Raw genomic sequence first — 12,480 nt, forward strand, 5'->3', positions numbered from 1 at the left:
GGAGTGCACCACCTCGGTGATCATGTCGCGGGGATTCTTCTCCTGATCTAGCGGGGGAAGCTTTACCGCCGTCTTTTGGCCTGAAATGCTGGACGAGAAGCGGCAGCGGAAACTCATCCCCCGTGGCAGCGAGTATGGGGCTCTTGGGGCTGGTTCCGTTGCGGAGGTAGTAACCGGGTCCGAAGTGAAGGGGGCCGCGGGGAGTGAAGCCGAAGTGTGCCTCGACGAGGTAGAGAAAGCCGTCTTCGGTGGCACCGCAGAGCTTGAATGTCTTTAGCGCGTTGACTACTCCTAAGAAATTGCTGTGGAGGTTCATTATGGATGGAAAGGGGCGGTATCCGATGAAGGCGGCACCGGTAGGGAGAAACGTCTATGCCTGGTCGGAGTCAGCGCTCTCAAATGAGCGTTTTCCATTATCTGTGCTGGCCATGATGCTTGTGGCCGCCGAAGTGACCGCGTAACAAGAAATATCAGATGATTAGGTGTTTTGCCGAGTGACCGGAATGTTAGGGCACACGGTCTCGGGAAGAGGAACTTGAAGTGAGCGATATAGCAGAGAAACAGCTTACGACGCCATAGCGAGAAGAATTGTTAGGGAAGCCATTGAGCAAAAGAAGCTGCCTAGACAACGGGGGAAAGGTTGACCGAAGTGTGATAAACTAGCTTACCTAGGTAGGTAGGTATGTATTGTGCCCCTGCCTGGAATGGCCTGACCTAGGATTTAGACGAGTAATTTGCTGCAGCTGGGAAGCCAACTGCATTATAAAGTAACCATTAGGTGTTCCAACCAGGTCTGAAGAATGCGGTGAAACGGCGGGAAAGGAACGGCCTTACCCGGACATACGCACTGTGTCGGAGGCATATTGTTATGGTATAGTGTTAATTGACAAAGTGCTGCACAGGAATAAAACCACTACGGCCCTGCAGGCCCAGAATACAACCACCATGGAGCAACCAGAATGATAGCCCCACATCTCTTTAGGCACAGTATATACTGTGACACATATTACATATCAACTGGGCGATGTGACTTATGTCCAGGTAACTACCTGCCTATAATCACTCTGGGCTGGATGGGAAAAAGGTTTAGGAAAGGTCCTGTCCCCTTGTACGATTGACCGAGCCAGGTTAGGTTTCCCGAGCCCAATAGGTAGGTACCTATCCAGCTGGTACCTAGCTCTTCGATCGAGTCTTTGCTACGGTGTGCCGGACCATTGTCAGGGTGCGCGCGAAATCCAGAGCTTGCGAAATGCTACCTAGGTGACTAAGGTAGGCATATTGATCGGTAGGCCATCATGTCGACTTGACTTCAACGCTGACTGAATAACTAACCGAAGCAGAGAGGGGTGTTTAATACCAATTCATGGGTGATTTGAACTTGGCATGTAACTTAATATTGTCGTCTAGACAGAAGAGAAATACCCAAAAGAGCTTACCAGTGAGATATCACGAAGAACACATAATCCATCTGCGCCACTCACAAAAGCTTTGCCCTGGACAACCCCAACGCCACATACACCACCCACCAGTTGCCAACCCAAGCCACTCAACCATACACTCAGCCCAGCCCAACCCCACTATACGATTCCAAGTCCCAAGTTAGCATTCCGTGGGCGCGGTAGTATAGCGGTTAGTGCATTCCCGAGTTCGAGCGAAGACCCAGGTTGACTCCTGGCCCGGCCACATAACGTCTGCTTGTTCTTCCAGCGTTGCATTTTTGTATTTTTCTTTTGCCCTAACACCACCTTGTCTGACTGTAACCATCTAATCTTATCCTATTCATTTGCTCTGTTCAGCCCTGCTTCAAGAAAAAGCTCCACTTAGTCTTTGACAGCGAAGATCTTATAAGATCCTGTAAATCTTGTCAGCTACCGTGCTCTGGTCTCCTCTATACGCAAGAATGCTAACTTACCAACGAACTCATTGAGATCTGTCCTCCCCATATCACTGCTATCGGTAGTGGCAGAAGAACAAGATGGCGTCGCTTTCTTGGCCTCATCCCCACCATCGCAAGCAGAAACAGCGGCAACAGGTCCACAACAATCCCCAGACTTTTTGGTCCCATCCTCGTTGGTGTCCAAATAGACATTCAGATCGGCCTGTGTATCCGTGATGACCGAGTCTTTGAACCCCGCCTCCCTGAACCAGTTCTGATAATCGGCAACCTCGGCAGCACCGGCAATACATCCAACGTACATGGCAACATCCTTTCTCAGCTGATCCGGTAGGGGCTTCTTGGCAAGAATGTCCGACACGGCAACCCTTCCACCGGGCTTCAGAAGACGGTACATCTCCTTGAAGACAAGATTCTTCTCTTCGTATGGGACCAGGTTGATCACGCAGTTTGAGATGATGAGGTCGGCAGTAACGTCTGGGAGAGGGACAGAGGTGATATTGCCTTTGATGAAAGTGACGTTGGAGACCGAGCTGCCGCGGGAGGCCTTGATCTTTTCGGCGCGGGCGAGCATTTCCTAGCAACCTTGTCAGTGGTGTGTTCAGAGAACGCGGAAGTTGCCGGGTAAGAACGGACATCATTGATGTCTACGCCAATGGCTCTTCCACTGGAACCAATCTTTGTCGAGGCGAGGAAGATGTCGAAGCCCGCACCGCTGCCTAGGTCGATGACCGTCTCGCCCTCTTTGAGGCTGGTAATGGCAAGTGGATTGCCGCAACTGAGACCCAGGTTGGCGTCTTCGGGGATGTTGGATAACTCGTCCTCGCTGTATCCGAATGACTTGGCCACACTCTCTCCGTACTTTGGGGCCGCCGTTCGAGAGGCACTGCTGTAGTGCTCCCGGACTTGGGCGTAGATCTGCTCGGTTGAATCCATGCTTGGATGTTCAATAGAAGTTCATAAAAGGCAGGTCGTGTAGGACAATCCAACAATATAGAGGCCGCTGTGAAGGCCAGACTACCTGGTGGTTCTGAGAAGTTGTTGTGCGAAACCTAAAGCTAGGATCAAAACCGGAGTCCTAGAAAAGGGTATTTATCTTTGTTGATCCCCACTCTTTACTAAGGCTGATTCTCGTGAGGTGCATCTGATGTGCTGCGTGTTGTCGAGGTTTGAGTGGTATGTCATTGAAAGTGGACCAGATCTGGTTAGCGCGAGGTCCACTAGATGACGCGCCAGCCCAATATGGAAAAGATTTGGTTTGTCACCAGAATCTTGCCCAGTGCTCTCCCGTCCTCACCAATTCCCTTCATCTGCCTCGTCTAGATCTGTACCAGCCTGGCTTCGCTCCCGATATTTGACCCTGATTGCCTGCAAACATGCCACGCCAGCCTACGTTTCAAAGCAGTATCACCAAATTTTCAGCCAAACCTCCAGGTCACGACGCGGCGCGCCAGCGAGAGAACCAGCGACGTCATCGTGCCAGAGTCAAAGGGCGTATATGTGATTTGGAGGCCACATTGGCCAGTACCCAAAGCAAACTAGACGATGCGCTGAAGCAGATCGAGGAGCTCCATGCCGAAATCTCCCGACTACGTGCTCTCCAGCCTCCCACCCTCCAAGCCAACGAAACGTCAAGCTTGGTCACCTGGCACGCTGGCGTCGATTCATCAGACATCCAAGAGAGCCTTAATGATATCGACGATGTCCCAGAGCCGATGCCGGACAGTCCTATGCCGGCGTCACCCCAATCTACCGCCGCCATTGAAGATTCGAATAACGATGGCCCTCTTCTTCCCCCAACACATCCTGATGAATCAACCATTACCTGTCGTGACGCCTATGCTATAATAACGGACCGGAACATATCAGACTTAGACTCGGAGACGATGAACCAATGGCTTAAACCCGGATTTCGGCGAGCTGCAGTCCCTGGATCTGGCTGTCGGATCGAAACACATGTCTTGTTTGCCTTTATTGACCACATCACATCAACCTGAGACACGACTACAAAAGAATGGTGTCAGTTCGAATCTCATAATTATGCACGACAATCACATGCCAGCCTGCAATTGGCCAACGAGCAGAAGCACCTGGGGTGGGGCTCAACATCAACCTTCAGAATTTACCTCGCGTGATCTTCCCGGTTGCACCGCATACAACAACTACCAGAATGACACACTTCAACCCTCTAGGTCACATCTCTATCGGGGTGCGTGACTACGTTGTCTCCCGGGCCTTTTACACGGCGGTTCTGGCGCCTCTCGGCCTCCGACTCGTGTACGACAGCGGACCTGTTTCCGACCCATCCACCGGCAAAGTCCGAACACTTGGGTACGGCCCGGACGAAGAGCATGAGCTTCTCAACATCTTCGAGCACCGGGATGCCGCCACCCCGGGACCGGGGTTCCACATCGCCTTCAATGCGCCGACCAGACAAGCTGTCGTCGATTTTCATGCGAAAGCAATCGAGTTTGGGGGCACTGACAATGGGACACCTGGAGTGAGAGAGCACTATGGGAGGAATTATTTCGCTGCCTTTGTCGTTGATCCAGATGGTTGGAGGCTGGAAGCCGTTTGCAAGGTTCCCCGTGAGCAAGAAGAGCCTTCTGAGACAAGACGTTAGATGGGGTGGAAACACACCAGTCGTGCGATGCAGGACGGCGGATTACTAGTAGAAATGGCCATAACTGGGGCCAACACTGCTACTTGTTGTGTGTTCTACAGGTCACGTTTCTCCCACCTACCAGTCAGCCATCACGTCACCATCTGAACATTTGGTCCAGCTCTTCGCTTTCGGGCTTAATGGTATCATTCAGGGGTTCCTATAAGCGACCGTTTAACCCGGACCGCCGGTATACGATCACTCGGTAGGCTGTTCCGAATTTTGCGGGAATCTGGGGTGAAGCGGATGGATTTCATTGGGGCGGATATCTGCCATGATTGCCGGACTGAGAAACCCACGATGCTACCACCCAAGACCCTGACGACGGTCCGATTAAGCTTTTTACAATCAGCCACCAAAAGTACAATTGTTACCTTTTCCCGGTCGTTGACTTGTCATAATTGGACTCGGCAAATGGAAGCGGCTCTTGGAGCTATCACATTGGGAATGTGCGGATGATAGCAAGCGTACAAAAACGTACTGACAAGGATCAATTGGTGGAAATTCAGTTAACATCGTACTATCAAATCATATAGGACACTGGAGCACACGTTACCCGCGCTAATAGCATCATATGTGTCATATCTTGGATCTCGTAGGGCCGACTGGAATGTATCGAGCCGCAAGACCAGCATCCACAACGGCCCGGAACCATTCCGTGGCTAAGTAGATTGGGGCCGTGGTCCGAGAAAATCAACATCACGCCTCTCTCGAGGCGGGATGTTCAAAACTCTCGTCACGATGGCCCTTGTCAAGGTTATAAAACCAACGGCTTGTCTCCTAGCCCCAACACCTGTCCAGCAGGCAAGATCATCATCGCCACCGGCCCAAACCCCTCCCCAACCGCAACCATGAAGGTCTCCACCCTCCTCTTCGCCGCGGCCAGCATGGCCCAAGCCTCCAGCCTCATCCCCCGCCAGCGAGCCTCCCTCTGCGAGCTCTACGCCTACTGGTCCGGCAACGGCTACGAGCTCCTCAACAACCTCTGGGGCAAAGACGCGGCCACCTCTGGCTCCCAGTGCACCTACCTCAACGGTGCCTCCAACAACGGCATCTCGTGGTCCACAACCTGGACTTGGCAGGGCGCCCCCGACAACGTCAAGAGCTACCCTTACTCGGGCAGGCAGGTTGCCAAGGGGAGGAAGATCAGCTCCATCAACAGGATGCCGACGAGCGTCACGTGGAGGTACGACAATGAGAATGTGAGGGCGAATGTGGCATATGATGTCTTCACGGCGGCGGATCCGGATCATCCTAATTACGGGGGGGATTATGAGTTGATGATTTGGTGAGTGCTTCTTCCCTGGACAGCTAATTGTTGGTGGGATCATGCTGACAAGAGGCGGGGGGCGATTGCGTAGGTTGGCGAGATATGGGAATGTTTATCCCATTGGTACCAAGGAGCGGACCGTCACCCTTGCTGGGAGGTCTTGGGACTTGTGGGTGGGGTGGAACGGGGCTATGAGGGTGTACAGCTTTGTTGTTCCCTCGGGGACGGTCAAGAGCTTTAGCGCTGATGTGAAGGAGTTCTTCCGGTATTTGGAGAGCAATTACCAGTACCCGTCCAGTCAGCAGAACTTGATTGGTGAGTCCTGCACTATCTCCACGGCGAGGGGTGATGATTGGTTTACTGACTTTTGCTTGTGTAGTGTACCAAGTCGGCACTGAGGCCTTTACTGGTGGTCCGGCGACTTTTACTGTCGATAACTTCTCTGCTGACTTGCAGTAGCGTGACAGAGACATGTTCGGGGATTGATCGATTGCCGTAATGTCTCTTGTGGTGGTCATGTTTCTGGTTGGACAATGAAGGAATTATCATGATGCAAGGACATGTAGATATTGTATCTAGGATAACATACTGTTTTATACGCACATATGGCGGGTTTATCTTGCAAATCAGAGCAGCCCATGTCAACCCAGACATACTCATAATCGTGGCCCGGCGGTGGACCAGCGATTCTTCCCATAAACAGCAAGCAGGAGAATGCCCAACAGGACCCAGATCCACCAAGGCCTTGACTTCTTTTCCTCTTGCTCAGGTGCCTCACTGGCTTCCGGTCAATGTTTAGTGCTTGTTGTTGATAATGATGGATGATGGACTCTAACCTTTCGGACTCTTTGGCGGTTGCCTGGCCTGCCTTGTGTAGCTCGTGGCTTGAGCTCTCGCACTCGCTGTTCGAGTGTTTGCCAGTGAAGTCGCCGGTTGCTGCGGTCATGGCCTGCACTGCTGGGGTGCACACTACTGAAGGGCTCGGGGCTGGTCTGCTCGCTATTGTCGTCTTTTTTCGGCTGCATCTCTCCCATCACGTACTCCATTTTATCCATCCCAAACATGATGTCCCCTTTCTCTGGCACCACAACGTTGATGGACGGTGCGCCGAACATGATCGAAGTCGTAACGTCTGGCTTCTCGATAAACACGGCGACGCTTGCTGCTGCGGTTGCTGTACCAGTAGCTGTCACCATTGCTGTACGGTGTGTGTTGGTGCCATCAGGTTGGCGCGCAGCGCTCCTCAATCGTGCATAATATCGACAGAACCTTGCAGTACGGGCACACTTGATTTGCATGGGGTAAGCACGTGAACGTCGCCGAGGCAAGACCTGCCAAGGCGAGAAGGTGATGGAGCCGCATCGTTTGCTTGTGAGTTGCGTTGTGCTGGAAGACGAGGGTCGGATGAAGTGGTTTGGGGAGCCGGAGTTGTTTGGTGGTGGGTGAAGACAGAGATCCGGATTTCCATTGTTTAGGTGGGCCACATCCTGCTGTGGAAAAAACGCTTTACCTTAGCAACAGCCTCGTGTGGCTTGAGGCTGTAACAGACAGCACGTTTGCTCCGCATTCTGCGAGATTGAAGTTCTGTGGCTATCTTTCAAGGTACGCGTGGCTGGCAGCTCGTGGACCGCCATTCAGACCTCCACAACCCTCTCAGGGTCGAAGCCTGGCGACATGCCTTTACTGGCAACGAAACCGTACCCCTTTTGGTTCGTACACACTCTCTTCCCATCTACCGAAAAATCACAGTTAAAATGCGTATGCCCAAACGCCCAGAGCTTCACCCTGTCACTCCTCCAACACTTCTCACGGCTCAGGTCCGTCCTAAACGCACTCGCCACTGCCTCCCATCCCTTCACACGCTCATGCTGAGCATCATTAGCCCTCCGATCCGTCGTTGGGCTGTGATGAGTGAAAATAACCACCTTCCTTTTCTTCCCCTCCTTCGCGTCCTCCTTCTCAATCTTCTTCACCTCTTTATTAAGCCAGTCTTTATCTGCCTCGTGCGCTTTATTATGGTCCTTCACGGTCCACCCTTTGATCCTATAAAAGTCATTCAACTTTCTCGTCACCTCGTCCTTGTACTTGGATGCCACATAAGAGTGGAGGGTACACCCCAGCACAGTCACAACCTCCCCTTCCTCACCCTTGATATCATATCTCGTCCTATCAAGCGGGACAAAGTCTCCCAGCTTCTCCCCTTCTTTCCTCCTCTGCTCCACCAAAACCGACATCTCCTCCAAAAACAAATTAACCTCCTCCCAAGAGGAGGAATATGGCTCGTGATTTCCCGCAACAAAAAACACAACTTTGAACTTGCCAAGTTGGATAAGAAGGAACTTCCTCAAAGCATCGCGTTGGGTTATCAGGCCGATGTCGCCGAGCAGGGCGAGGTAAGGCGCGCGGGGTTCAACGTGGAAGGCAGAATAGCCATGCTCTGCGAATTGCTCGGCGGGTGAGACCTCCAGGTGCAAGTCGGACAGGATTTGGAATTTGGCCATGTTGATGTTGATGGGGGGTTGTTGGGCACTGGAGGAGGATGATGAGAGCTGCGGTGGTTGGAAGACCTCTCTTGGCTAAAGCAGACTGCCCCGCCCCACGTGGACGGGACGCCAAGAGCTGTGCTTGCACGGTATGGCCTGTCTCCACAGGGACCTTGTCGCCGTGGAAAAGGAGGTCATGATGTTGGGTTGGTTTATCCGTTATTGCGATGTTAGTGGGGGTTGTTTTCAGCGGTGTATGAATGAGAGAGGAAGGAAAATAGAAACTCTCATGGTGGGTTCAAATTCTTTTGGGTTGCGAACAAATCGATCGATCCAATGTTGGTACCTACCTGACAAGAGAGACTGTTGGCTCAACCATTACCCACTTCTCAATCAAACCGTGAAGTGCGTTACATAAAAGAGGAAAGAAGCATCTTCCATGAAACCCTGGAATTTGAATTTTCATATCAAAATTGTGATACTTGCGCCACAGAAGCCCACGGTCAAGTTCCCCACCGTAACTTCCACAATACCTTACTTCTCGTTCGGTCCCAAACGCTCACTCATCACACCCATCTCATTATCTAGGCGATTGAACCCCTCGGATCCTCACAATGGCTCGGCACTCCTGACTCAAGATTCATATCCCGGAGTCGGATTGGAACCGACCACCTATTCGTCCGTGTGTCCTATCGGAATACCACTAGCAATTACCCCCCTTTCTTCAGTGGGCCCCTGTCACCATTGTTATTGAAAATCGATCTAAACCTTGTATTGACTCTGGCAGGGCTTTATGGAACAAGCATGGTACTCTTTAATGGCAATTGCATCTTCCTTTGTGTTGGAGCGGGTGGTGAAAGTCTGTCGACAGTACGGGGCATGGAAGGCGAAGATGCAAAGGAGGACGTGAGACATCAATCAAGGCACATGAATGCCATGCAAGCAGACCATTTCTAGGGTATTTACCTTATCAAATAACTTAAGGTACCAGTGAACTCTTATTTTCCGAATCTGCCTGGTGAGGATGGCCGTCTCCGTGCCTGCATCGAATCAGACAATGGCGCTGTCTCAGAAAATGATGTAATGCATCACCCAAATTGATCGCTACAGCTCCCAAGCTAACGGGAGATCGGATTGACGCACAGCTTTGTCAGAGACATGTGCATCAAAGATCAAAGATCACTATTTATCACATTAAAATCCCACTCCTCCCGCGTGTCGGTCGACGGGGTCTAGCAATCACCATATCTCAACAGCTTCCTTCAGTTTGTCTTCAACCAACAACATCGGAACCAATAATCATCTCTACACAAATCATGCCAAGCAGCAAAGGAAAACCCACAGACCCACAGCTTCGAGAGGAACTCAAGGAAGGTGGGTACTGGTCCAATCAATGCACCAACACTCTTAAAGAAGAAATGCTGACCATTATCCACAGAAATCAAGCAAGAACCCAATAAATCCGGCGATGGAAAGGGACAGTGGGCAGCATGGAAAGGGATGAAACTGGCTAAAGAGTACGAAAAGGCAGGCGGTGGGTATGAAAATGAGCCTGGCTCCAAAAATGAGCCCAAGTCTGGGACGCCAGTTGCGAAAAGTGAGAAGAAGAAGAACGAAGAGATGGAAGAGTAATGTGCGTCTGGAGAGATATTTATTTTTCCTGCTGGCAAGGCCGGTGGTGATTGACGCAATCGGGGCCATCAGTTGTTGAGAGATAAGCGTTTACGCCATCTGCTCGTGTTCTTTGAGCACACTCGGACGACCATGTTTCAGTTACGGCTTCATTCAGCCACACAAAAGGTTACCACAACCATGTGAACCATTCATGCTCAAAAATGCTCGTGCCTTGTTACACTGTCCAGCCAAATACGGCGACAGTGGCAGTTGAACCCTCTCGGGCCCGAATCTGACAGGACTGCACACTTTGTCTTTGACAGCTGTTTTCAAGCCACCATCAAAGTATATAATCAACAATTTCCTTCCACTATCAATTTATCTTCTCGAAAAAACAGGACCGGCTATCTAGATGCAACAAATAGTCACGGCACAAACAGTGATGTCTTTTGAGTCTGCTGCCACCTAAACCCATTAGTTCCTTCTAGTACCTAGGTATGCATCTCCAACACCGCATTTCAGATACAAGAACCCCCCATTCCCATTCCCAACTCCAAAGTCCGATCTTCCCATGCATCTCAAACCCCAATGTCCCTCCGTCACCTCCTCACGCGCCTGATCAACCATCTCCCTCCCAACCGCCGCCGTGCAAAGTGTGTTGCGAATTGGTGAGAGGGCAGGGCGGGGAAATGGATACGGTGCAAGGAAATGGGTACGGAGAGGGAAGGGCAAACATGTGATGAAAGGGGAGGGGAAATGTAGTTCCTTCGACAACATGACGCATGACATGGAAAGGTCAGGTCCAAAACTATGCTAACGGAACGCAACCACGAAGTGGTGACCGCTTTGATCCAGGATTTACGGCTCCATGGACCTTCTCTCACGCACAACGGCATTGTGGGTGTGACCACCGCACTCGGTGACGCAATAAGACAATGATGAAAACATAGCAGCTGAAGGAGGGCTTTTAACCCCCTAAGTCTGAAAGCTGGCTCTCAGTCTGAAGAAGAAGAAGAAGAGAAGAGAGTGATAAATGGAGAGATCGGCCTGGATTTATACACAAGATTTCTGGGACCATGGGTGGGAGATGAGTTCGGTCCCAATCTTGTCTGATGAACCGTGTCTCGAGGGTGGATGGGAATGGGAAGGGACGAGGTGGCAAGTGGCCTCATTGTGAACGTTGCTTCAAATTGAATGGGACAATGTTGTCCGTCAGTTGATGTCTATGAAAGGAGCCCATATTTTCAAGTGGTATCGGGGTATGAACGGTCATTAGGTCTACAAGGCCAGAGACTGGCTGCATGGATCGTCATGTGCAACTGTTTATGCATCTGTTTGGAGCTTCATTTGAAGTCTGGTCATTCTCTGTACACAGCAGCTACATATCATAATATCAAGACACTGTATAGATGCGGCTCCGAATATCTACCCGCAGACAGTCGTCATATTGAGAGTGGACCAGTGCTGTCCGCGATGTCTCGAGAGTCACTCTATACCTCAAGGTGCCATATGATGTTATGGATGTGATGAATGTATAGACATAATGCTACTTTTGATTACAACTAAGCTTCTTCTGATATTTCAGCTTTGAGTTGGCACCTTCATTGTTCGGTGATCCTTAGACCGTCGAATTCCAGAGAGCCCAAGCATGAATTTCCAGCCGACAAACTTAGATCTCAGTCTCACTCATACTACGTTTCATAGGTATTTAAGTGTCTTGTTTCTTCAGAATTGGTGTGCATGTTAAGAGAACGCACCATCTAGACAAATTCGTCCACCTCAAGATAGCTTACTACATCTGAGCTATGAGCTGTGAGCTATGAGCTATGAGCTATGAGCTGTGAGTTGTGAGCTCTGGTTGTGGAGTGGTCGCGGCAGTTGAGACCCGCTTCCGAGCAACGTCCCCGCCATTCCAAGTCGACGCCAAGGTGCCAGATGGCCTGTGCGCCGAGGCTTGGCGGGGCGGATGAGATAAGCGTGCATGGATGCAAGCCACCCTGGTACCCTTGGACCAAGCTTCCGTCCTGTTGGAGAGACAAGCCCGGCGCCTTCACCTAGCGACAAGAGTGCCGTCCGGTTGACAATGCGCAAGGGCAACCGACAGACAGCCTGACCTCACCAACCTCGACCGAGACACATGGAAGCGCGCCTTGCACTTTCGAATTTGCCCGGCAGATAGGGGGGAAATTCTAAAGCTCGGGGTCCAAGAAGGTACGCATCTCCAACCTATTCCTGCTGTCCCGCACGGCGAAAGCGGTTGCGTCAGGTTGCGCTGCCTGGGGGGGTTCTGGGGAAGGTTCACTCACTCACCTCCAGCTCTTTTGCTTTGCTCTGCTTTGCTTTGCTCTCTGCTAAGCTCCCCAATCTCGAAATCAACTCAACAGCTGGCTGGCTTCTTTAGTCAATGGCATCTGGTATTTAGCTAATGATAATACTTTACGTCTTTTCAGATTACCGTCTTCTCCACGGCCCCGAAACACGACGACTCCCGTCCCGAGACCGGCCATTTGCTCTGTGTCGCCGCCGCACATCGCCGCGTTTGACAAAGCTTCGCTGT

The 12,480-nt window shown here is 51.3% G+C and overlaps 7 protein-coding genes across 7 annotated transcripts; 4 read left to right on the top strand and 3 right to left on the bottom strand.

Moving 5' to 3' along the window:
* Positions 1-1,272: 1,272 nt before the first annotated feature.
* QC764_406040 (uncharacterized protein) lies at positions 1,273-3,910 on the bottom strand. Its single transcript, XM_062946894.1, has 3 exons — positions 2,531-3,910; positions 1,913-2,471; positions 1,273-1,852 (listed from the first exon to the last, which is right to left on the bottom strand). The coding sequence occupies exons 1-3, from the start codon at positions 2,828-2,830 to the stop codon at positions 1,821-1,823; spliced, it is 891 nt and encodes a 296-aa protein (XP_062800831.1). The 5' UTR covers positions 2,831-3,910; the 3' UTR covers positions 1,273-1,820.
* QC764_406030 (uncharacterized protein) lies at positions 3,204-4,517 on the top strand (the record flags this gene model as incomplete). The annotated part of the gene is made up of 2 exons (XM_062946893.1): positions 3,204-3,852; positions 3,957-4,517. The coding sequence occupies exons 1-2, from the start codon at positions 3,271-3,273 to the stop codon at positions 4,515-4,517; spliced, it is 1,143 nt and encodes a 380-aa protein (XP_062800832.1). The 5' UTR covers positions 3,204-3,270.
* An 890-nt stretch (positions 4,518-5,407) lies between these two features.
* Positions 5,408-6,452, top strand: QC764_406020 (uncharacterized protein; the record flags this gene model as incomplete). Its single annotated transcript, XM_062946892.1, has 3 exons — positions 5,408-5,844; positions 5,918-6,141; positions 6,206-6,452. The coding sequence occupies 3 exons, from the start codon at positions 5,408-5,410 to the stop codon at positions 6,283-6,285; spliced, it is 741 nt and encodes a 246-aa protein (XP_062800833.1). The 3' UTR covers positions 6,286-6,452.
* Positions 6,371-7,124, bottom strand: QC764_0070030 (uncharacterized protein; the record flags this gene model as incomplete). Its single annotated transcript, XM_062940631.1, has 2 exons — positions 6,371-6,603; positions 6,663-7,124. 2 exons carry the CDS (start codon positions 7,122-7,124, stop codon positions 6,601-6,603), a joined length of 465 nt encoding a protein of 154 aa, XP_062800834.1. The 3' UTR covers positions 6,371-6,600.
* Positions 7,125-7,460: 336 nt separating this feature from the next.
* Positions 7,461-8,327, bottom strand: QC764_406010 (uncharacterized protein; the record flags this gene model as incomplete). The annotated part of the gene is made up of 1 exon (XM_062946891.1): positions 7,461-8,327. The coding sequence occupies one exon, from the start codon at positions 8,325-8,327 to the stop codon at positions 7,461-7,463; it is 867 nt and encodes a 288-aa protein (XP_062800835.1).
* A 1,105-nt stretch (positions 8,328-9,432) lies between these two features.
* QC764_406000 (uncharacterized protein) lies at positions 9,433-10,072 on the top strand. Its single transcript, XM_062946890.1, has 2 exons — positions 9,433-9,683; positions 9,748-10,072. The coding sequence occupies exons 1-2, from the start codon at positions 9,626-9,628 to the stop codon at positions 9,939-9,941; spliced, it is 252 nt and encodes an 83-aa protein (XP_062800836.1). The 5' UTR covers positions 9,433-9,625; the 3' UTR covers positions 9,942-10,072.
* Positions 10,073-11,904: 1,832 nt separating this feature from the next.
* QC764_0070060 (uncharacterized protein) lies at positions 11,905-12,466 on the top strand (the record flags this gene model as incomplete). The annotated part of the gene is made up of 2 exons (XM_062940632.1): positions 11,905-11,994; positions 12,374-12,466. The coding sequence occupies 2 exons, from the start codon at positions 11,905-11,907 to the stop codon at positions 12,464-12,466; spliced, it is 183 nt and encodes a 60-aa protein (XP_062800837.1).
* Positions 12,467-12,480: the final 14 nt, after the last annotated feature.

This window comes from Podospora pseudoanserina, chromosome 4 (assembly GCF_035222485.1).
Source record: "Podospora pseudoanserina strain CBS 124.78 chromosome 4, whole genome shotgun sequence".
Taxonomy (NCBI): domain Eukaryota; kingdom Fungi; phylum Ascomycota; class Sordariomycetes; order Sordariales; family Podosporaceae; genus Podospora; species Podospora pseudoanserina.

What these genes read in the sequence shown, in the direction of transcription:
- QC764_406040 (XM_062946894.1), bottom strand. Translation starts at nt 2,830, where the DNA reads ATGGATTCAACCGAGCAGATCTACGCCCAAGTCCGGGAGCACTACAGC. An exon ending in TTGGCGTAGACATCAATGAT is followed by an intron (nt 2,472 to 2,530) that starts GTCCGTTCTTAC and finishes CAAGGTTGCTAG; the next exon opens with GAAATGCTCGCCCGCGCCGA. An exon ending in AGATCTCAATGAGTTCGTTG is followed by an intron (nt 1,853 to 1,912) that starts GTAAGTTAGCAT and finishes CAAGATTTACAG; the next exon opens with GATCTTATAAGATCTTCGCT.
- QC764_406000 (XM_062946890.1), top strand. Translation starts at nt 9,626, where the DNA reads ATGCCAAGCAGCAAAGGAAAACCCACAGACCCACAGCTTCGAGAGGAA. An exon ending in TCGAGAGGAACTCAAGGAAG is followed by an intron (nt 9,684 to 9,747) that starts GTGGGTACTGGT and finishes CATTATCCACAG; the next exon opens with AAATCAAGCAAGAACCCAAT.